The 24598-nt window shown below is 41.8% G+C and overlaps 1 protein-coding gene across 2 annotated transcripts in view; it reads left to right on the top strand.

The window, feature by feature from the left end:
• Positions 1-24598, top strand: part of ITGA11 (integrin subunit alpha 11) — a 213612-nt gene that overhangs the window by 129062 nt on the left and 59952 nt on the right. For both annotated transcript variants that reach the window (XM_068275048.1, XM_068275050.1), the window contains 6 exons: positions 2484-2628; positions 11583-11731; positions 11836-11976; positions 18103-18306; positions 19986-20116; positions 21394-21560. In XM_068275048.1, coding sequence (XP_068131149.1) covers positions 2484-2628; positions 11583-11731; positions 11836-11976; positions 18103-18306; positions 19986-20116; positions 21394-21560 — 937 coding nt within the window. The remainder of the gene's footprint in view (positions 1-2483; positions 2629-11582; positions 11732-11835; positions 11977-18102; positions 18307-19985; positions 20117-21393; positions 21561-24598) is intronic.

Below are 24598 nucleotides of genomic sequence, written 5' to 3'. Positions count from 1 at the left end.
GGATATTCTCATTTGTACTAAAATGATTTTTCTCAGTGACTTCAATGTAGTAGGCGAAAATAAGTTTTCGCATGCCCACATATTTTTGCATGTATTTTGATCTGTGGGAAAAAGTGTTTTCTCATGGCCATATGTTTTCAGGAATATCCCCATCTGTGTAAAATGTAAAATTTTTGCAAAAATTATAAAGAAAATGGCCATGTTCGCTCGCCACTAGTCTCGAGCTACTGTGTCAAGTCTAAATTGCTGTATCGTCACATTTTATTTCACAGCATTAACATTGCAGAATTTGAGGATTTCCTTTTTTTAGTGAGTCAGTAGCCCCTATAAAATTCACTTTTTCTCCTAAGTTTTCTCATAGGAGATAATGTTTTCCTCTTCTCTTTAAAATAACTTTTCAACATTCTGCAACTGAAAAAGTACTACAAATGTAGGTGAAAAGTTACTCTTAAAATTATACTGAGGCCTGGAACCCACTACAAATCTTAAATTTTTAATTAGCGTTTTGTAAGCATTTTCATGAGTGTGTTTCTGCGCTTTTGGGATCGATTTTAAAAAATGTAAGCTTTCTGCCAGTGATTGTGTCACTATTTGAGATTAGCGATTTTAATTCTGATTGGTCCTTTAAATGTATCATTATTTTTTTTTACAGTTCGCAGTAATTTAAAATCGCACTCAAATCGCTAAATGTAGCAATTCATGAGCGATTTGCCAGCACTTCAATACATTACATTGATGCGCAAACACTATCAAAATGCTGCATATCCTGCACTTGTGATTTTGCTAATCGCAATCGCTACTGTGGAATTTGTTACATTTATTTACATTGGCAGAGCGTTTAGGAAAAGCGTTAGCGATTTAAAGAGCTCCCTAGTGGGTTCTAGCCCTCAGTATTTTCTTGCTTGCCAGTGATTTAAGAGGCATTTTAGTGACACAGTGTAAAAATATCACTTTAGGAAAGAACGTAGGCGAAAAAGTGAGTTGAATAAGGATCAGTGTGTGACTCTTAAGGTGGCCACTAATGAGCCAATCTTTTTCATCCAATCTTACCATTTCTATGTAATATAAAGTAACCGCCTAAATTATCCATTCAATATATGCTCTCAATGTACCCTTATACTACGGTACATAGATTTGGTAAAATTAGATGTAAAAGATTGGATCATTAGCGGCCACCTTTAGCACTTTGTACTTTGCAGTGGCTTCGTGATCTTGAAAGTGCCAGAATGTACTCATGTCACAGCTTGTGTACTGGCTGAGATTGCAGGACCAGAGGTGTGTATGTTACTGGTTACAGAAAGAGATTTTGCTGTGTTGCTAAGCAGCAGCTTGGTTTTTTAGTGCAGTTTTGCATAGGCAACTATACATACCGGTAATATTGTTTACGCAACCGTTGCTGCCCCCGCTGAGACCAAATCACTGGACGCGAGTGCTTTCAGGAGTCTGACTCCCACCTCCCTAACAGGAGCCGTTTTGCAGCCATAGGAGCTGATTTGCAACGACATTGCCTTTATAAAGGGGCCCTAAGTGGCTCCAAAATGTTGGCTCTAAACTTTTACATGGAACCAATAGAGATTTTCCCTGGATCTGGCAGTTCTGTTCTCTGTTGAATAATGCATAGAGGGCATCATTAATTCCTCTTTACCAGCTGTTGCACTCCCCCTAGAGACAACGGGTTGGATCCTTTTGGCGGTAACAGCATGCCATAACTGCGAAGACGAACATGATGGAAACCCCTGGCGGCTTTCCCCCTACTGTAAATGTACCCCCCCCCCCTGCCCCTCCAGTCCATTAATGTGGGGAAAATAACCGGTTCCCTGTATTTTCACACAGCTTCAATAGATTGGATTGCCAGAGCATTACTAAGTAGTTTATTTAGTAATTTCCTACAAATCAAATGCCTACGAAAAAATGGTTAGTAAGGATGGTCAGAAATGCCCATTTCCAATTCTGCGGAAATTCCGATTTGTGGCAATGCCAGTTTCCATTTTTCGATTTTTCCCATGTCTGATTTTCCGTTTTGCCAATTTTTGAGGAATATTTTATTAATCATTTTTTGCATTAGAGAATGTAAAAAAATGAAAAAATAAAAAATGTGAAAAACGGAAATCGTAAAATCAGTCATGTGATTGATCAAAAATTACCTGTGATCCAATTGTTGCTGAAAAATTCAACATTCTCTGATTGGTCCAATGCTACTGAGTTCTGTGGTTGGGCTAAAATAGCAGATTTGTGGTAAATTGGATTTTCCCTGAAATTTCAATTTCTGTTTTCCAAATTCGGATTTCCAAAATACGGAAATTTCAATTCCATGGAATCCGAATGAACATCCCTAATGGTTAGTTTAAAAGAGGGAAAGCTGTCCTGAGTTAAAAAATATAAAGAAAATATATAAAATAACCCTTTAAATAGTGTCTGAGAAGTAAAATGTTGTTTTTCCACTAGCTTTTTGTCTGTTTCATTTGCTGTTAACTCCTCTCTAGGATGGCATATTGCTGGGAGCTGTTGGAGCGTATGACTGGAATGGAGCAGTTCTGAAAGAGACCAGCAGTGGGAAGGTCATACCTCGGAGAGAGTCTTACCTGAAAGAGTTCCCAGATGAGCTCAAGAACCATGGAGCATATCTTGGTAATGGAAACCTTAAACAGGGAATCGATAATATGTATAATTTTGTATAGTGTTGAATTTTTGTTTAGGTCAAGCCTAAACCAAGACAGGACTGGGCAAGGCATTTGCCCCTCACTCTTTTCCCATCAGCCTCTTCCTCCCCTTACAATCTGGGCTTCCTGCGTTGTCATATTAGAAACACTGGTCTGGGCTGCCTGTTATTTTTGTGTGAGCAGGAAAGGAACAGTAATGATCTCTACTGGCTGGGAAGGCCCTGTTATGTCCTTGGCTGCCAGGAAAGACCAAAGTGCCACGAGGACACTTGGGAAGGGATCACACTGAAGTCCACAGAAAACCGTCTGTTTTGCACACGTCACCCGCAATGGGAATTGCACACGGTGTGTAAAAAAGTAGTGCATTTTTTCCTGCATGCAGGAAACACAGTAATGTGAGCCAGCCCATTGGTTAACATGGGCTGTCAAATCTGGTGCATTTCTGCATGCGGGAAAACCGCATGTGATTCCCCCAAGTGTATTCCCTGCCTTACACATCTAGCATCCTTCTCTCCCACACGGATTTCCCTCCTGTTCAGCTGCTAAACATAAAACAGCACTTTGGCACACAACGGGGGAAAAACTGGAAGAATGGCCAAAGCTTAAAGCATGAGGATTAGCCATAGTATGCTAGGGGAAAAAACACATATATAAGTAGATAAATACTTGATCTACTTACATAACATATGTATTGTACTGTCCATGTTTTGATTTCAGTGAATTTTATATAGTAAATGTAGATAATTCTGTTCCTGGTAGGAACCATGTCTTTTGCCCACAGTTTGAGGCTAAATACTGATGTAATTTCTTCCCTTAACTTTTTTCTTTTCTCCTCCACTTGCTGAGTCACCTCAGCCTTGCTTGTAAAAACAAGTGAGCAGAGTATCGAATCTCAGCTATGCAGCTAGACAGGGAAATAAAGGGCAGAGGTGGAATATATTATAGATGAAAAGAGCCCCCAACATGCAACTGAATAGCAATGGCTATTAAATGGCCAATGGTCCTAAGGTATGTGATAACTCCAAACCATAACAGAAAATATTTTGAAAGTTTTGAATGCGGGATTAGCATCTTTATCGCTTAATACCCTCAGACCAGTTGCTGTTGAAATTTGATTTTTATGGTGACAATCCCGCTTTAAAGAGAGTCTGAAGCCTTCTAAAAATCCTCTTTTTATTTGACATTTATCTTCAGCAATATCAGCAGTTCTAAAATGCTACATTCCCACAGCAGAATGATGTTGTCAATAAACCCCTCAAATCCCTGGCGCAAAATGTAGGGAGCGCTTCCTGGTAGAGGCAGAGCTTTTTGCTGTAGCTCTGCCTATACTCGCAGCAATCCCTGCTGATCACTGCCTCTCCCACCCCTCTCAGTCTTCTTTTACTGAGAAGGTCTCTGAGAGGGAAGCAGAACTACAGCACTAAGCTCTGCCTCCCGGGCAGCAGAATCCATGACTTGGGATGTCGTGGAATTTTGCCACGGTATTTGGGGGGTTTAATGACATCGTACTGCCGCAGGAATGCAGCGTTTTAGCACTGCTGATATTGCTGAAGATAAATGTCAAATAAAAAGAGGATTTTTAGAAGGCTTCAGACTCTCTTTAATCAGGCGACATTCCTCTTTGAGGAGAGAAGAACTCTTGCGTGATTACACTGCAGCCACAGAGCTGGAGGTTGGGCTGTGGAGGAGGTAACCCAGACTCCAGAAATAACACCATGGCCTTATTGCATAATGGGGCAGGGCCTTTGCCTTATATGGTGTACTATGGGGGGGGGGGGGGGGGGCATGGGTGAACAAAGGAAATTGTGGGCTATCGTAATTCATTGTAACTTATAAAGTTAGTGTCCCTGTTACTTAGACACTGCAGGTCTGCTTTAAAACAGTAGTGATTGATAGCGTATGTCTCCTCCTACCTATATATAAGAGAGTTAATTTAACTTTTTTTTATATAAATACACTAAAATATAGTACTCTATATTTATATTTTACTAAATAAATAGACAAAAACATCCCTTTTTCTTTTTCCATCTGTATAATTCTTTCTTCTGGTCAGTATACTCCTTTTTTCCTGTTTATCATTTGTACATTTCTATCTTCTGACATCATCTACTTTTGTATACTTTATTCTTCGCCTTCAAATATTCCCTTTTTTCTGTCTTCATTTTTGCTCTGTTTTTCTATTTTTCTTTTCCATTATGCTTCTATTATTTTGATTGTAGCCACTGTACACTGTCTGCTCTCGCCACAACCCGCCAAATCTCTTGCCAGGACTTCCTATTGGTTCACAGAACCTGTGAGAAACTTTAAGGCTAAGTTCACACTATGTGCCTTGCGTAACGCCTGTGCTACATTGTGGGCTTAAAGCCCGAGCACCTCTCATGGGCATGCCTTTAAAGGGAACCTAAACTGAGAAGGATATAGATTTTGCCTTTTAAAATAATACCAGTTGCCTGACTCTCCTGCTGATCCTGTGTCTCTAATACTTTTAGCCACAGCCCCTCAACAAACATGCAGATTAGGTGCTCTGACTGAAGTCAGACTGGATTAGCTGCATGCTTGTTTCAGGTGTGTGATTCAGCCACTACTGCAGCCAAAGAGATCAGTAGGACTGACAAGCAACTGGTATTGTTAAAAAGGAAACATCCATATCCCTCTCAGTTAAGGTTCCCTTTAAGCCAGACGACTTCCAACAAAGTCGTGCTATGACCTCTCTGGAGGAGCCTCTTACAATGGCCATGCGTGTCACTTCCTCTTCCTGGTTTATTCAGTGATGCACTTCTCTAACAGAGAAGACAGGGGTGACCCGGAAGTTATAACATAGCCAAGATGGCAGCCGCGATTATTAAATTGAAATCAAACTAAAACTATTTGGTGTGGAACAGCAATTCATGGATCAAATGAAAGAGGAGAGCACAAGCTACAGAGAGGTATGCATCTTTAAGTACTTTACAGTACTGGTCGGAGTCTTAAAGAGAATCTGTATTGTTAAAATCGCACAAAAGTAAACATACCAGTGTGTTAGGGGACATCTCCTATTACCCTCTGTCACAATTTCGCCGCTCCTCGCCGCATTAAAAGTAGTCAAAAACAGTTTTAAAAAGTTTGTTTATAAACAAACAAAATGGCCACCAAAACAGGAAGTAGATTGATGTACAATATGTCCACACATAGAAAATACATCCATACACAAGCAGGCTGTATACAGCTTTCCTTTTGAATCTCAAAAGATCATTTATGTGTTTACCTTCTGTCCCCTGCTTCTCTCATGCACTGAACATTACAGGCTTCCTGCAGACAGCTCTGCCTGTGCCTGTGTTTGTAATTCCTCAGTATGTGTCAGCCAGCTACTTTCACAACAGAGGAGGATTTTTATCCAGCTCTCTTCTATCACTGATAAGATAGCAGAGAAGCTGCTGGCTTATGTAAATAAAACACACACTGGAGTGTGCATAGAGGAACAGACCAGCAGGAAGAGTTGGCAGCCTTCCAGACACAGGCCGACAAGTCTGACAGGGGAAAGATACATTGATTTATTACAGACACCGTGATAGTACAAAGTGCTGCAGTGAGCCAGAACTGATTAGAATAGGTTTAGGAACTTGTAGGATGGTAGAAAAAAAGTTGTCATTTTTGTTACAGAGTCACTTTAAAGGCATGCCCATGAGAGGTGCTCGGAGTCCCTTTAACACAACTCACACTCTGCACATTACCATATTTTTCAAGGCATGAAGATTGCTATGGTAACATACTCATTATCGCACACGTTATCTAGAAACACAGTGCAGAAAGTGCCTTTGGGTAACGTTCCATTACAACGCAGGGTTAGTAGGAACATGCCCATATAGTAAGGCAGTTGGATCACATGCAGCAGCAAGCATAGTGTGTAGGCAAACGAATGTGCTGTCCACAGAGCCCCTGAGCAGTAATGGCAGGATTTTAAATGAGAACTATCTAAAAAATAGGAAGAGGGTGAAAAATGACCTCTTTGGCTTACAGCCACATGCATTTATTTGATAAAAGTGTGGATGAGCTGCCATCTCTGGTTGGCGATATAGAGGGAAATGAGCTGCTGAAAAACAAGATAAAGAAAACACTTCATCCTGGCATTTACCAAAGCTATGCAGTCTTTACTCACTGATATTTAATCCTGGAAAATATGGCCATCACTATATTTTTGTTTCTTTTTAATGTGCTGTCGTCGCCCCATTCCTAGATTTACTACTGACCTGGCACTAGAAAGCATCCAATAAAGGCTAGAATCGGCCTCCCCGCATACTTATGCCAGTAAAAGTTACAATAAATAAGATGCAGGACAGGAGTCTATATTTCCTTTAGCCTGCATGGCTCATCCAATTTTACCTAAATTGAATTCCTTTTACTTAGTAAACAACTAGGATGTCAGCCAAGAAGAAATCTCCAGTTATTGCAATTCTTCTTTGTTATTATCTGTTATTGCCAAATTTTCACTAATGCTTTGAAGAATTAAAAACTTCAGCTCTAAGAAAAAAACAATGTGTGTTAACTGACTTAAAGAAAATCTGTACTGTCCGATTTGTACAATAAAAAACATACCAATCGAGTCACTGTGATCTCCTGGATCCCTCTTTGCCATTTCCGCCGCTCCCCACCATGATCCTGGCTTTTAATCACCAGTTTTAGGCAGTGTTTACAAACAAAAAACATGGTCGCTAACCAGGAAGTAATGTTTGTGTATAAATATATCATGTTACAGTATTCTACAAGTTTTTATTACATAGTGAACTCCAGTCAGGGAGTCTAAGTTTCTCAGCATGGGAAGCTCCCTTCCCCCTCAGACAAGCTGAAATTGAGAGCAGAGAGCTGTATGTGACTAATAAACAAAGCACACACACAGAGCCTGCAGGGGGCGTGGAGGGGATGTGCATAACTTCTCCCTATCACAGCAGAGGCAATGCATTCCTCTATGGCTTGACAAGGCTTGACAAAGAAAAGAAGATTAGATATATTACAGAGACAGTGCAACTAGAAGGCAGCAGTAAGCCAGACCACATTAGAACAGGTATAGAAACTTATAGGATAGAAGAAATAAGGCTGAACATTTTGTTACAGAATCTCTTTAATACTTTTCTGCTGTCAGTGTGCTGATTAGAACAGGCCGCTGGAGCTGATGTTTTCTACTTGGTTGAATAAGTAGTTCCTCTCTCAGTCAAACTGACTGAGTGAGAAGGAGCTTGGGGTAACATCTTAATGTCAGTGTAGGTCAATGTAAGTGATGGGGGGGAGGCCTCTGACTGAGGCCTGAACAAGCAACCAAGGTCTGATAGGTGGAGAGCACACTTTAGCATCTCTGCCTTGGGTGCAGGTGGACCCTTTCACAACACTGCACAGATTTGATTGCTCAGTTCCTCCTGGACTTGATTTGCAGGTTACAAATCACAGATGTGTGATTTAGATTAAGTGTAGTTATTATCGTATGTTAGTTGTTATGTTCTACAACCAAATAAAGCATGCTGTTAAACTCATAATAGTCCAAACACTTCAGTTAATTAGTTGGTAATATGTTAATAATTGATAACAGTAGACAGTATTATAAACAATGCATTATCATAAACAATACAGTATTATAAACAATGCAGTTAACAATGCTGAGAAATAACCTAATATAAATGCAATGACCGAAACAAGGGCGATTAAAAAAGCAAAATATCAGAAAATTTAGCTTAACTACCTGCGGACCGGCGTAGTTGAAATCTACGACGGGCAGGGGGCGCTGCGGTTCCGACCGTAAACTCTACTTCCCATTCACCGCGCGCCCCCGCCCGTCCCCGCCGCGCTGTCCGCTCTGTCTCCGCCGCAATCAGCTGCCCTGCCACCTCTATGACGGCAGAGCACTGTGAGCCGGGCAGGAGCCGTTTTCATTGGCTCCTGGCCCTGTCATTCATGTAAGCCGTTCCCATTGGCAGAGCAGCCTGCGGCGGGGACAGAGCGACGTGACCGGCGGGAGCGGCGGATTTTAGCGGCGATTCGTCGGGAAGCGGCGGTTTACTGTACTAGCACCCTTTGATCCTTAAGGGGGCAGAGGGTGCTGGTACTCAAGTGGTAAAGATCAATCTTAGGAGCAAAGGGAATGAGTGAAAGTGGGATTGCCATCCATACAATCAAATGTAATTTACCCATTGCGCTTTGTTTATTATGCAGCCTGCCACCTAACCCTGCATTGCAAGCATTCAGATTATAATCCTAAATGTTTCGGCTGTAATAAATCTTATCTCGGTCAGCCTGCTCTATTTGGTACATTCCCGATGAGAAGGGAGGTTATCATGACCCCTCCCACGTTCCTGCTCCTTACTAATTGTCTGAGTGCAGTTCAATGTGACAGGCTGAAGCTGAGAAGGAAAAAGCTGCTGAAATCCAGCCTATGCTGTGCTCACATGTGTTTACAAAGCAAGCTAAATATGACAGTATTTCAGAAGAAGTCAAAATGGAAAATGCCAGGAACAGTTGTATCTTTATTTACTGTATAAAATTCACTGAAATCAAAACGTGGATAGAACAATACATATGTTATGTGAGTAAAACAAGTATTTTTCTACTTATATGTGTTTTTTTTCCTGTGATAACATGGCTGTCCATGCTGCTTTGATATAATAGCTGCTTTGAATAGTGATGAAATGATACCTGTGCACATCAATTTTACAGCTACTTACACCAACTATGTAGCACTTGTAGGGTAACGAACGCTACCCTAGCAATGCGTGTGATGCACACTGTATAGTTGCCATAAAAAACGGTCAAATTGCTGTGTACTGCCTCAGCAGGGCAATTTGACTACTATGTAGTGAATGAATGGATGCAATTTCTTTTGCACTATTATAAATCAGCACTGGACAGCCAGCATCTGGAATGTTATGCTGGGTCTTGTGGTCATTCAGAAACTGGCATCCAGCATGGTCTTGAGGTCTTCTCTATATATGAGCATATTCCTACAATAAATTAGCAAAAAATCGAAGTCTTTGTGTACCTGACTATATATATATATATATATATATATATATATATATATATATATATATATATATTCATTCACAGCTGATATCTTCTGTCCATGATATAGAGCAGTGAGTTAATGGCTAGCTCTGAATTCTGATCTGTGAGTTGGAACATCTATTGGAAAATTGTGGGAGGAAAATAAGTGTTTTATATCCACAAAGTCCAGGATGAATCTTATTGCTTTACGCTGTGTGGAATAGAGGCCTGGCCCGGTGCCCGGAGCTTCTCACCGCACCATAGACCCAGTGCTGGCTGTGGGGCGAACGTGTGAGAGCCCAGAGCTACACTTGCATTAGAGATTGCCTTACCCTCGTACTTCAGGCTTGTACAATAATGTTGTGGAAGGCAGGGAGCCAACAGCCATGAGCCAAAATATGTGTAGAAATCCTAAGCCATATCCCGCATCCCATTCTGAGGAATCCTCTCTTGGATTCATTAACCCTTCTAGGTGTTGTTGGTTTTGAATCAGCTGATTATCAGTATAACAAATAAGCAACCCAGTGTAAACACAAATGATGTCATGTAACCCACAGCAGCCAATCAGTTTGATGAAGTCACAACAATGTCCTCAGGGCTCTGATTGGTTAACACACATTCACGCCCTCCAATAAAGGGGTACATCCTTCAGATCAGGTGTTTTTGTGGCTACACTTGTTATGGGTGTGAAGATTATGACGTCCACACTTGTTGTACGGCTCTTGCAGGATGGGTTCCCAGGTTGTGAGGGTCACCAAAGGTAGGCAAGGGAAAGGGTGTGAGCTTAGTGGGGACCCATCAAAATGTTGCTGGGGGCCCCTATGTAAAATGCAAGTATGTATATATATATATGTATATATATATATATATATGTATATATATATATATGTATATATATATATATATATGTATATATATATATATATATATATATATATATATATATATATATATATATATATATATATATATATATATATATATGTATACATATATATATATATATATATATATAAAATGTACATTTGTTTCAGAAAATGCACTATACATTTTTTTTCCTATGTCACTGTCACTTATAATAGACAATTTGTAACACAATTGTCATCTGACATGTCTGGTGTTTCAAATGACTTTTGTTGAGTGTGTGTACGAGGCCTTAGGCATAGTGCACACCAGAGCGGTTCTGATGCGGTTTGCGATCCGCTTGCGGGTGCGGATCCGCTAGGGTAATGTATTTCAATGGGCTGGTGCACACCAGAGCGGGAGGCGTTTCGCAGAAACGCATACTCCCGGGCTGCTGCAGATCTTGGATTGCGGATGCGTTTCTGCCTCAATGTTAAGTATAGGAAAAACGCAAACCGCTCTGAAAAACGGCACTTCAGAGCGGTTTGCCAGGCGTTTTTTGTTACAGTAGCCGTTCAGTAACAGCTCTTTTCCACTATGAAATGCGATTGCGATCGCGATTCCGATCGCAATCACGACCGCGTTTCAATTTCCACCATGCGATTGCGCTACTATACTCATTATAGTCCAGCTCAATCGCATACAAAACGCAGCAGGACGACGATTGCGCTTTGGCCAAAATCGCACCGCAATCGGATCGCACTAATGGAAATTGCTGCTGCAGTTTCCATTAGTTTAATGTACCTTGCGATTTGCGATCAGAAGCAAATCGCAAATCGCAGGCTAGTGGAAAAAGGCCCTTACTGTAACAATACATGAAATCTACTACACCAAAAACGCTTCACAAAACCGCAAAATGTTAGCTGAAACGCTACAGAAAAATAACAAAAAGCGTTTCAAAATCTGCTAGCATTTTGCGGATCTGCTAGCAGGTTTTGGTGTGCACCAGGCCTTAATGTTTAATGTGCCTTAAAGTGACATGACCCTTACACTTCTCTTGGTCTCCCTGCACAGGTTATACGGTCACTTCTGTGATAACACCACAGCGTGTCAGGCTGTATGTAGCAGGAGCTCCGCGATTTAATCACACGGGAAAAGTGATCATCTTCAGCATGCAGGGCATGGACAACCTTATTATCCACCAGTCTCTTCGAGGAGAGCAGGTTAGTAAATATACTCAACAGCTACATGTAGAAAAAACGAGACACCAAGACTCTCAGCCTCTATCCCTAAAATCTCTGATCATGTCACCTTTTCTCCTCACTAGATTGGATCATATTTCGGCAGTGAGATTGGTTCTGTAGATGTGGATGCTGATGGGGTAACAGACGTGTTGCTAGTGGGAGCTCCCATGTTCTTCAGCGAGGGGCGGGAGCGTGGCCGAGTCTCTGTATATGTTATGAGAGAGGTAAGTCATAGCTTCATGAATACTTCACCCATCTTAGCTTCCACAGCTTCATCTCCTTTTTCATTCAGTGTTTCACAACATTAAGGTCTTCTGCAGTAAACCTTGTGTTGGCTCGGTTTTCATTGAGCTGGATCACAAATGGCCCGTTCAGAAGGTACAGTGCATTGTCTGCTCCAATAATGTTTTGTGTGTGGTTGGAGTCCGGAGTGGATGCATTTCCACCACAGGTTTCTAAGGTAAATGCATCTGCTGTCTGGAAAAATTTAGCAGATTGGATCATTTACCAAAACGGATCAGATGGATCTGTCCTGGACGGATCCTATTAGTAATATAGGGTCCATATACTGCCAGTTTTCCGTTGTGATCCAGCCAAACAGGGCCTTTTGTGTAGCAGTGTGAACTGAGCCTTATGTGGCTAAAGTATTTTAGTTGTAAACAATGATTTTCCACCCTCCAGTAAAAAATCAGGCACCAGCACCCCCTTACGGTACTCAGAAAAGGCAATGTACATTACCTGTTCCACTGTGTGTAAGCAATGTATTGTGCCAGCCTAGCTGAAGGCTCTCGCCACATATGTCTCTTTCAGGTAACCTGGCTGTACAGGAAGTATAGCCATGATGCTATTATGCCATGCCATGTTTACAGTTGTTGGAGCTATGCAGAAATGGCTATGAGCAGAGATTAGTTCCAGATGTCAGATCTGACAATAATGTCAGAAACACCTGATCTCCATATGCTTGTTTAGGGTCTATGGCTAAAAGTATAAAAGGCAGAGGATCAGCAGGACAGCCAGGCAACTGGTATTGTTTAAAGGGAGTCTGAAGCCAAAATAAAAAAAACAGATGCTTGCCTAAGGAGAAGGAAGGCTCTGGGTCCTATAGAGCCTTTCCGTTCCTCACCTTGTCCTGTCGTTCCTGCACTGGCTCCCCCGTTAGCAGTCTCCGACCAGTCGGATCTTTCGTGCACTTGTGCATGCGCAGAACGGAGCCGTCCGTCTTTGGAAGCCCGAGTGCTCCCATAGACTTCCGAAGCTTGAACGGAGGAGTTTGCAAAACGAGGGGATAAGGAGAGGAATGGAAAAGCTCTATAGAACCCAGAGTCTCCCCTCTCCATAGGAAAGTATCTGTTTTTTTTCTATTGTGGCTTAAGATTCACTTTAAAAGGAAATAAATATGGCAGCCTCCCTCTCTTTACAGTTGTCCTTTAAGTACACATACGTTTATTTACTCGGAAGGGTAAAATAAAATGTTTTTGAAAAGTACCAGTCCATTGTTTCATGATCTGAGTACAGTATCCTGAAATCTGATTGGCTGCTGCTATGTGTGTTACTGGCTGCACATAATGCTGATGTTTTAAGTACCAGTATGTTCTAAAGTGCTGTGGAAAGGAACAAAGTCCAGAAATGTTTTTTAACGACATTTATCGTTCTTGACAAAATTTTTTACAGCAGAAAAAATGCTCATTTTGCTACTACCAAACTCTAAAACAATATTGTGGGACAGTATTTAATAACGTTATTTAATAAAATGTACCGTAATAACGTTTGTATTTTTTACTAACAGTAATTGAAATTCTTCAAAAATGCAAATTTCCCATGCTCTTCTGTAGAAACAAGCAGGAAGCATATATTATACGCTTCCAATGCTTAGATAAGCCAGACAAGCACTTAAGATTCTTTAAAGTAGCACTAAGAATGCATTTTATCTTGAACAAAAAGGAAAGCAGGAATAAATATTGAAATAGTAGAATCATTATGTCAAATGGTTCCTAACACTGGAGCAACGAAGAAAAGGTCATTTTTTAAACTACATCTTACTTTAGAGAGCTATGGAGGATATCACATTGACCTTCTAAATAAACTTCCTGAACTTGGTTTACATGAACATTAAACGGGGCGAGGGGGGGCAGAGGCATATCTAGGGAAAGCTGTGCCCATGACAAACACTGGAGGGGAGGGGGGTGCATCCTCCAAATATCTTAACATGTAGTCTTGATTTAATTGGTGGTGTGCAAGTTAACTACTTCAAGACCGCCCCACGCCAAGGGGCGTGGTCGCGGCGGCAGCCCCAGGACCGCCTAACGCCAATTGACGTCAGGTCCTGGAGCCGGCTACTAAAGGAGATTGCGCACAGGGTGCGCGCGCATCTCCTCCCCCCCCCCCCCCCATCATCAGTCTGTTAGACAGCGTGATCGCCGTCTACTTACCTAGTACAGCGCTGCGATCGGCAGCAGCGCTGTACTGGGGACAGCCGTGTGACATGGCTGTCCCCTCTGTAACTGCGGGAGTGATCCGCTGTCATAGGCTGAAGCCTATGACAGTCGATCACACTAATTGGCTGGCAGGGGGAGGGACAATACAATCACATCGCAACCGCAATATGATTACATTGTAATGGTACATTTACATCATGTTAGCAGTGCGGTGCAATGGTATCCATATGAATAATGTGAAGCATGTTATACATTACCAAATGACTTGTGCAAGACACTCATTGTTCAGGGATACTTTTAGTGATCTATATATCAGAGCACTCTGAATTTAGTTATATAATAACAATATACCATGTAAGTTATACAAATGTTAAATAGATGTTTTTCTACAAAAATGTATTTAGAAACCAACTTTCATTCCAAGTACAGTATTTACAAATCAGCTGGGGGCCATCATAGCAGCAATGCTATGCTGCGCGCCCCGCGTAATGGTAATTCGGGGCTTCAGTGGCTGCCAGACCCCAAATTACATCTCCCTCTGAGTTGTGTCAACTCGGAGGGGGAATAGTATTTAATGGGGAGTTTAGCGACAGCAGGAAGAGCCAACAATTGGCTCGCCCTGCACCGAACTGCCTGGCGCCGAGAGGACATGTACTCCAGTATTTAGACTTGTGTTCCCTTTAAAGAAGCAAATTTATCCCCATTGAGTAATGCATAGTTTGCAGAATGGATAGATTGCAGTGGTGAAGACTAGTACAGACATGGGTATGGGCAAGTTTGAGAATAGTGATAGTAGGAAGGAGTATAGATATTGTATATATAGCAGTAATTGTATATGGAAAGAGAGGTGGTAGTATTTTTTAAGAAAGCATTAATGTTAAATGAAAACTTAAATAGGAACTCCAGTGAAAATAATGTAATAAAAAAGTGTTTCATTTTTACAATAATTATGTATAAATGATTTATTCGGTGTTTGCCCCTTGTAAAATCTTTTAAATCCCTGATTTACATTCTGACATTTATTACATGGTGACATTTTACTGTTGGCAGGTGATGTAGCTGCTGCATGTTTTTTTTTGGACAGTTGGAAACAGCTGTAAACAAGCTATTTCCCACAATACAACAGGGTTCACAGACAGGAAACTGGCAAGAGTACGTACTCAGAATTTCTTTGTGGGAGGGGTTTCACCACAATATCAGCCATACAGCGCCCCCTGATGGTCTGTTTTTGAAAATGAATAGATTTCTCATGTAAAAGGGGGTATCAGCTACTGATTGGGATAAAGTTCAATTCTTGGTCGGAGTTTCTCTTTAACATTCATAGGCCCATATGCAATTATTTTTTTCTCCTGAGTTGTCTCCTAGGAGATAATTTTTCATCTTTGATTTAGAATAACTTTTGAGGACTTAAAGAGACTCTGAAGCGAGAATAAATCTCGCTTCAGAGCTCATAAATAGCAGGGGCACGTGTGCCCCTGCTAAAACGCCGCTATCCCGCGGCTAAACGGGGGTCCCTTCACCCCCAACCCACCCCCCGCAAAAGTGTGTCGTAGAAAAAGTCGCTGGCTGTCTCTTCCTGGAGGCAGGGCTAACGGCTGCAGCCCTGCCTCCAGTCGCGTCTGTCAGCGGCGCATCGCCGCCTCTCCCCCGCCCCTCTCAGTGAAGGAAGACTGAGAGGGGCGGGGGAGAGGCGGAGATACGCGCTGACAGACGCGCGTGGGGCAGGGCTGCGGCGGTTAGCCCTGCCCCAACCAGGAAGCGCTCCCCCGGTGTATCGAGGGGGATTTGGGGGTGAAGGGACCCCCGTTAAGCCGCGCTATAGCGGCGTTTTAGCAGGGGCACACATGCCCCTGCTATTTATGAGGTCTGAAGCGAGATTTATTCTCGCTTCAGACTCTCTTTAAGTTACAAAATACAAAAAGTTACAAAAATTAGGTGAAAAAGTACAATCAAAATTATTTTGAGTATTTTCTTGCTTGCTGGTGGCTTAAATGGCATTTTATTGTCAATTTTGAAAATATCACCTAGGTGAAAACTCAGGAGAAAAAGTTAATTGCATATGGGCAATATGGTGTTTTTCTTCTGTGAGCTGCAGCCACTGAAGGCACGGTCAGTAGGCCACCCTGGAGGACATTAGAGGGTCTTGCCCAATGGCTACTTACCATAAAGGTATTGGATCAAACCAGGGCTCAAACCCCAGTCTCCTACTTAAAAGGTGGTGTATTATACCATTACACTATTCAATCACTGCTCCTGGTGCACACCTCTTTCAAAGTGTACAAAATGTATGTTTGTTTGGTTGGTATAGATTGAGCATGTGTAAGATATGACATCATATGTGTAATACACTAAAATTATAAATCTCAGCCATGGCCATTTGTGCATTGAGATTGGCTAAAATATGAGCATAGGCTTGGAAATAAAGTAGAAAGTTAATAATTGGTTGAGAGTTTTCTGTGTCACTTTTCCAAAATAAAAGCATGTTGATTGGATAATAATGTAATTATGCATGAATTAAAATCTGGGTGGGAGTTAAGGCTCATACACATGTCCAACAAAAGTACATGACCAACTCGATGACCTGACCGACCATAAAACCATGGATTGCACAACTTGTATTTTCCGCACATCAACAAACTGAACAACCAACTCATCTGCATACTGTGCATGCAAGCGGACGACGGACTGCACGATATAGCAAAACAAGTACAAGTTTTTTAAACGACTTGTACATGTGGCCAACTGCACGATATCAGCCCAACAGTCATGCGAGTTGAACTGCCGGCTGGATCAGGCAAACTGCCTGTTATCCATCGCTCGTCTAGTCATTTGCTATGTGTACGCACAATACAATAGAATACAATAACATTTCTACAGCGCTTTTCTCCCATAGGACTCAAAGCTCTTAGGCTCTCTCAGATTCAGTAATTGGTAGTAGGATGCAGTATTCACACAACAAAAGTTATATTTCTGCAAATGCCAAACTGAACAGATGGGTTTTCAGTCTAGATTTAAACACCTCTAGAGATGGAGCTGTCCTGATCTGTTGAGGTAAGGAGTTCCAAAACGTAGGGGTAGCATGACAGAAGGCTCTGGGACCAACAGTTTCCAAGTGGACTCTGGGTATGACTAGATTATTAGAACCTGCGGATCTGAGAATGCGGGGATTGCTACGCAGCTGCAACATATCTTTCTTGTATCCAGGGCCCAGATTATTCAGGGATTTAAATGTCAGTAGGCCGATCTTGAATAGAACCCTCCATTCTATAGGTAGCCAGTGAAGGGAGTGCAGGACTGGCGTTATGTGCCAGTGACAGGGTTGGTTGGTTAGCAGTCTGGCAGCAGTATTCTGTATCAGCTGTAGGCGGTACAAGTCCTTTTTTTGGAAGGCCAGTGTAGAGAGCATTGCAGTAGTCCAGTCGGGAGGTAATGAAGGCATAAACTAAAGTTGGTAGATCTTCTGGGGGATGAGGTGCTTGATTTTTGCGATGTTCATAAGGTGAAAATAGGATGATTCCACCACAGCAGAGATGTGAGTTCTGAAGTTTAAATCCCCATCAATTAGAACTTCCAGGCTACGCACATGATCGGAGCTGCGTAGATCCGTGCCTCCTTTTCCCAGTGGTGGAGACACGCCCAACTATTGTCCAACAGACCAAGTTTGAATGATAGTTGGGCAGAACAGTTGCACGTGCGTCTACGGGCCATTGGGAGCATGTTTAGGGAAAGGTTTAACCTCAATTATGTCTGGGACCTTTTTTTCCTGTGCCATTGCAAAGGTAGCCATGCACTGCTTGATTTTGAGCTAAAGTCTTTGGCTGGACTGAGTAAAGTTGTGTTGAAGTCCAGAGATGCCATTCCTCTTGGGCTCGCTGACTTGCCGTGATATAATGTAGACCTGTGCTCTTGTTCCAGAAACGCTTTGTTCCAGATGGAGCTCTTCGTGACTCAGACAGCTCACAAAACTCACGCTTTGGATATGCCATCTCTGCAGTGCCAGACCTAAACCAGGACTCCTACAATGATGTGGTGATCGGGGCACCACTAGAGGATGGCCACAAAGGTGCCATCTATATCTACCACGGATTAAAAAAGAACCTAATAAAGAAATATAAGCAGGTAATCATTTATGCTATTCATTTTTTAAATAGAAGCTTTGTTTAGTTAATACTTGAAAAAAAAGGTTGATGGAATGCCTGCATAAAACCTGTTACAATGTGGTGGTCAAAGATGAAATGTACTAGGGACAATATCTGACAAAAGCGAGTACACCTCTCAGATTTTTGTAAACATTTTATTATATATTATAAATGTATTTTCATTGGACAACGCCGAAGATATCACACTTACATACAATGTAAAGTAGTCAGTGTACAGTTCGTAGAACAGTGTAAATTTGCTGTCCCAGCAAAAAGCCTCAAATACAGCCATTAAAGGTTATCCAATGCGATTAATAAAATCTGTTGTTACTTACGATGAACCATAACCTCCTGACAGGCTGCCTGATACTTTTCCTTTCTGATAGCAGGCATTCCAGTTTCCAACAAATGTTTTCTTTATTTCAACACAAAACAGGATTAATTCACTGTAATAAGTAGCATGCCTTATCAGAGTTAACATGCCTTATTAGAATTAACGTGCTTTATCAGAGTTACTGTGCCTTATCAGAGTTAGTGTGCCTTATCAGAGTAGCATAGCGAGCGCTACAAACTTATGCCTGCTAATTGGCAATAGCGAGAGCTCCACTCATCCTGCCCTGAGCCCCTGCGGGTCCAGTCACTTTAAAGGACATTATCCCCGCACTTTGATCAGCCCAATAGGTTGCCTGTCACTTGACAGAAAATTTGACAGGCAGCCTATTAGGCCAAATTACAGTGCGGGGATAATGTCCTTTAAAGTTATTGGATCTGCAGGGGCTCAGGGCAGGACGAGTGGAGCTCTCGTCATTGCCAGTTAGCAGGCATAAGTTCATAGAACTCACTATGCTACTCTGATAAGGCACGCTAACTCTGATAAGGCACCTTAAAGTGGATCCGAGATGAACTTTTACTCATTGCATAATTGTGGTCCTTTCCTATTGTATATAGGGCATTCCTCAAGCCAAATACTTTTTTGTTTTTATTTTAATACTCTAATTCCCTATAAACTAAACAAGCCTCGCCCACAATTTTCCAGAGTGCCTTGGCAGTTGCAAGGGCTCAGTCTGGGCAGGAGGAGGGGGAGGTATTACTAGCCAGAGATTTCAGGCAGAGGGGAGGAGAGAGGAGGAGGGGGGGTTAGGTTTTTTCACAGAAGATGCAGATAAACTTGCCTGTTTGTAATGTTTACAAACAACATGGCTGCTGTCATTGTATCACAGGAAGAAATAATCATATTCTATTGAAGCTGTTTGCAGCTAGATTTGCTGTGTAAACTGTGTAAATCTAAACTTTAGATAAGCTATATAGACAAGTTACTTGTTATAGTTAGTTTTTCATCTCGGATCCGCTTTAACTCTGATAAGTCACATTGCATTGACTCTGATAAGGTGTGTTAACTGTGATAAGGCATGGTGACTCTAATAAGGCATGTTAACGCTGATAAGGCATGCTATTTTTTATAGTGAATCAACCCCCAAGAGTGTTATATATTGGCCAGTGTTGTCCTTTTCAGACCAGCTTTTTTGTATCTGTACAGATGCCCTTTCGACTAGGATGTTTGGCAGCAATACACACATAGGTCTTCAGAATTGCTCACATATCAGAACCTTTGCTATGCTGATTTTAATCCTCACTACATTTGTGTTTTTCTCTTGCTAGCGCATTGCTGCAGCAGCCCTGTCTCCCACACTGACATATTTTGGCTGCAACATTCATGGAGAGATGGATATGAATGAAGATGGCCTGGTGGACCTGGCGGTGGGATCCATGGGAAATGCTGTTCTGCTTTGGTGTGTAGTTGGTACTTTACAAATACACATGACACATTTATGGATACAGTTGAGCAAACATTTTTTCAGATGCTTTATAAGTTAGTTTACCCAAAACTGATATCTCACTTTTAGGTGGAGAATGGCGGTCTGCATTACTTGCTGATCTTTGCTGCATTACTTGCTGGCTCCCTTACTTCCTTTGTCCGTCATAGGTAGCTACATGTGCCCCTAAGTATTAGGCAACCAAAGGTACCCTCAGTATTAAGTTGCCCCGATTGAGGGGAGATCTCATCAGTGGAATACCGAGAGTAGGGTGAGTAACCTCACATTTACGCTCTGCTCAGGACCCTGTACAAGCAGAGTGAACTGCCTTTCTATTATCAGAATAAGGGTATAAGAGGCGCCCTGGTGTAATAAAAGCATCTAAAAGCAGTTTAAAAACGGAAAATAAATTTGAGGTAGCTTACCTCAGTGACGAAAAAATCTTTGTATTTTACAAAGGTTTTTATTAGTAGCACAGGCAACGCGTTTCGCGCTGCCCTGCGAAACGCATTGCCTGTGCTACTAATAAAAACCTTTGTAAAATACAAAGATTTTTTCGTCACTTAGGTAAGCTATCTCAAATTTATTTTCCGTTTTTAAACTGCTTTTAGATGCTTTTATTACACTAGGGCGCCTCTTATACCCTTATAGTGCAATCATACCCCCTTACCTCACCCGTTTGAGGGGTGGGTACAGACCACACGTGGCTTCGACCACGGCGGATATCTGTCCCCTTTCTTTTACCAAGGAGAGCGACCGCATCCAGGTCCCTAGGGACCACCCCGAGTGGAGTCGGGGTTGTTGTCTCCACCTGCTTCCTGCGGTCGGTTGCCCCTCTGCAACCCACCTTTGTGAGTAGTGTCTTACCTTTATTACGTTCCATTGTTTTTGACATACTACACCATTGGGCTCCCACTTTTGTCTCCTGTATCTTTTCAGTAGAGGGTGTTTTTGACACCCACATCCCACTATTTCTATTATCAGGTGCCTGTAGGCATGACACATGCCTTATGGTAAATTCGGCCCTACCTGTTGGTCAGGGGGTGGCTGGTGATAGTGGGCCTTGGGTGGCAAAAAGTACAACTCTGGCCCCGATCATACCTTACTGCACAATCCATATAAATTACTTCACTTCATCATTCCCACTTAGGAAGCAATCACTCTTTCAGAAGGCAATTACTGTATCATCTCTGTGCTTTGTGTTTGTCATGGTTGCATTAATGATTGTATGAAACTTTGTTTTCTATTGTCAGGACTCGCAGTGTTGTACAAATTAATGCCACCATTCGATTCGATCCACCGAAGATCAACATTTTTAGTAAAGAGTGTCGCAGAAATGGACGAGAAGCCACTTGCATGACAGCATTCATCTGTTTCACACCAGTATTTAAAGCACCTCAGTTCCAAGGGCAAAGTGTAGGTAAGTGCATAAATGAGTGTACCATGCAAGAACGTTGATTACTAAGGTCCTCCAAACCCAGCCTGATATCTCCAGTCTTTCATGGGACAACACTGACTATTATGTGAGAGTGTGAGAGCGATAACATCAACTTTAATACACCTGTACTCCATTCATACCTGAAACCTTGTGTCATTCTTCACTTAGAGGCGTACTCACTTTTGTTGCCAGCGGTTTAGACATTAATGGCTATGTGCGGAGTTATTTTGGTGGATCAGCAAATTTACACTGTTAGACAAGCTTTACATTGTGTCAAAGTGTTATATCTTCAGTGTTGTCCCATGAAAAGATATAATAAAATATTAACAAAAATAATAGACGTGTACTCACTTTTGTGAGCTACTGTATGCATCACAGATAATCTGAGTAATTCTTCGGAGGATCAAGTTCTGAAGGATAGAGATTCTGAATAAAGAACTCAGTCGGATGTGATAGCTGTGGCAACAATCCATGCAGGTGTTAAGCCGGCATTCGTCTGTACCCATAGAAATGTTACCCATCCCTATGTCAGTATGTCAGGGCAAACAGTTGGCCTGACCCTGTGACAAACTGTTTGCCACCAAACAGTACCTTCTAGGTCGGCAAGGTCTTAAAGTAATGCACAATTGCTGGCTGGCGGCGTGCGTCCTTGATTGGGTGTCTGCAGCTGGAAGTGCTCTGTGCATGTGCACAACTTTGTCGAACGTTGTAGTGCACATGGGCAGAGAACTCCCGCTGCGAGTGCATGATCAAGGACGCGCACTGCCGGCCAGCGTCTGCCATAGTTAATCACAGGGCCAGGCAAACTGTTCATTCCCAAATACTTACCACAGCATCCAGTGTTTTAAGGTTTTCAATGACCCAGACGACGAGTATAGACTTGCCTCTTACCGCTCTGCATTCTGGGTGAAATATTTGCCCATGTACGGTAGTCTGTAGTTTTATTTATCAGTATCAGCTTTTAACACTCTGTTTAGTTTGGGTGAAGGGAAATTCAAAGCTATTATTGAAGTTCACCCCAGACACAAATATTATTTCACTTTACAAATATGGGCATCGTCGGTATTGAGAAACATTTTCACAATCTTACCCCAAGATTGCTGTGGTTTTATTTAACCAAGTGCAGAGTGTTAGTGTTGGACTAGTTCACCACCACGACAGCATAATGATTCACACCGTAGTTGTGCCTGGAGAGCAGAACAACTGTTTCTGGTTTGTTTTTGTTTTTTTGGTTTATTAAAGTCACATAAAGTAGCTCAGATCCTGGCTAATATGCCCAAATGATCTGTTATTATTAGTAGAATAGATTTATAAGGTGTCAACTTACCATCTTTGCTGGTGCGCTACAATTACAGTGGTGTAGACTGTGAACCAGTAAGTATACAGTTACATGTTACAAGCAAGAGTAGTATAGATACGCAGTCATACAGCACATTGAATAGGAGATGCAGAGCAAACATAGCAAGTCATTATGTAACAATATCAAGATATATTAGGAGAGACGATTCTAGTCAGCATGCTGTGCATTTCCTAAAAAGAGTGTCTGCGCTTGCAGCTAGCTCAATTCCTCAAAGCACTGGCTCTGACTATAGTGGAACCTCCAATCAGCTCGAGGTTGGGTCATTCGCAGCTGGGGAACTCCTTATAAGTCACAAGCCAGAAGTGTTTTCAGCTGTGAATTATGTTCCCTAACAGAGCCAGCACTTTGATGAAAGTAATGGTGCAGATGCCATTCTAAGTAAAAACATTGCGCTGCTGTCATTAGAAGTCCTTTGGACCTCAAGATCATCAAAATTAAAAGTGACTTTATGGTATTTCTAAATGAGATTTAATGTATTCCATACCATATGGATTGTTGAAGTTCAACTTTAAAATGAAATTCCATCCTCACTAAAATTTCCTATAAACAAGAATCAGGGCTGCACAACCGTTTTTGTAATGAAATGTTCTTTAAATTACCTTGCCATTTCAGTGAGCAGCCAACTATGAATTTCCAAAACCATCTGTAAACTCAGACAGTCTGTGTTTTACAAAATATAGCTCAGATATTTACACTTTCTGCAATTAACTACACAAAGCAGAAGATCTTTTTAGTTATTTTCCACAACTGCACTAAATAAGTGACTGGCAGCAACATGGACAAGTTGATAAAGCTATGGAAATAACATTTTGCATCAACTACATCAAGTTGTAAAGCTGAAATGAAGGGATTACTTATTTCTCAGCAAAGGTAGAGTTTTAAAATTGTATTAAAGTACACCTAGCCCCCTCCCCCCCCCTCCCCCCCCCCCCCCCCCCCCAAAAAAAAGAAAAGAAAAGTTAGGTACTTACTCCAGTCGGAAGCCTCTGGATGATCCAGAACCTTCTTGTACCCTATTAGAGCCCACCGTTCCAGCACGGGGACCCTCTTCATCTCCTTGCTGCGCTCACGGCTGTGGGTGAGCGCATCTAAACTGGGCATGCACGAGTAAGGACTGAGCATGCGCAGTAGAATGAAGCTGCTCATGCATGGCTTTATTTCTTCACCCCCAAGTGAATTGTTCTAATGAGCATGTGCGGACCTTACTCGTGCATGCCCAGAATAGGTTTAGAGGGACCCTGCACAAAAATGGTGGATTGTAGGAGGATCCAGTATCCCTCGGAGAAACTTTAAAATACTGAGGTATGTATCTACCTTATTTTTTTAATTGCTTCCAGTGTAGTTTAAGTTGCATATCATTCACAATTCCTAACATTACTATAATTTATCTAAAATGCCAGTAGTAGTCTGATGCAGCTCAGCATTTTAATAGGTATAACCTGTTGTGATCCTGAACTGCTGTAATGACTGATACTTGCTGTACTGAAGGGGGCGCTCCTCTCCCCTGTGTGTCAGTACTCCTTGGTAAAAACAAGAATGGTAAATAATGGAATTGTCTACTTGCCATCCTTTCCAGCTCTCCTCTGAGCGGTAATGTGATATGTGGGGAAAAAGAGACAGGAAAGAATGTTTTATGGTTAAGCACACTTGGATGGGCTAC

The sequence above is a fragment of the Hyperolius riggenbachi genome, chromosome 3, assembly GCF_040937935.1.
Source record: "Hyperolius riggenbachi isolate aHypRig1 chromosome 3, aHypRig1.pri, whole genome shotgun sequence".
In the NCBI taxonomy this organism is placed as follows: domain Eukaryota; kingdom Metazoa; phylum Chordata; class Amphibia; order Anura; family Hyperoliidae; genus Hyperolius; species Hyperolius riggenbachi.
Note: the sequence above shows the minus strand (reverse complement) of the source record. Positions and strands in the feature narration are given on the sequence as shown.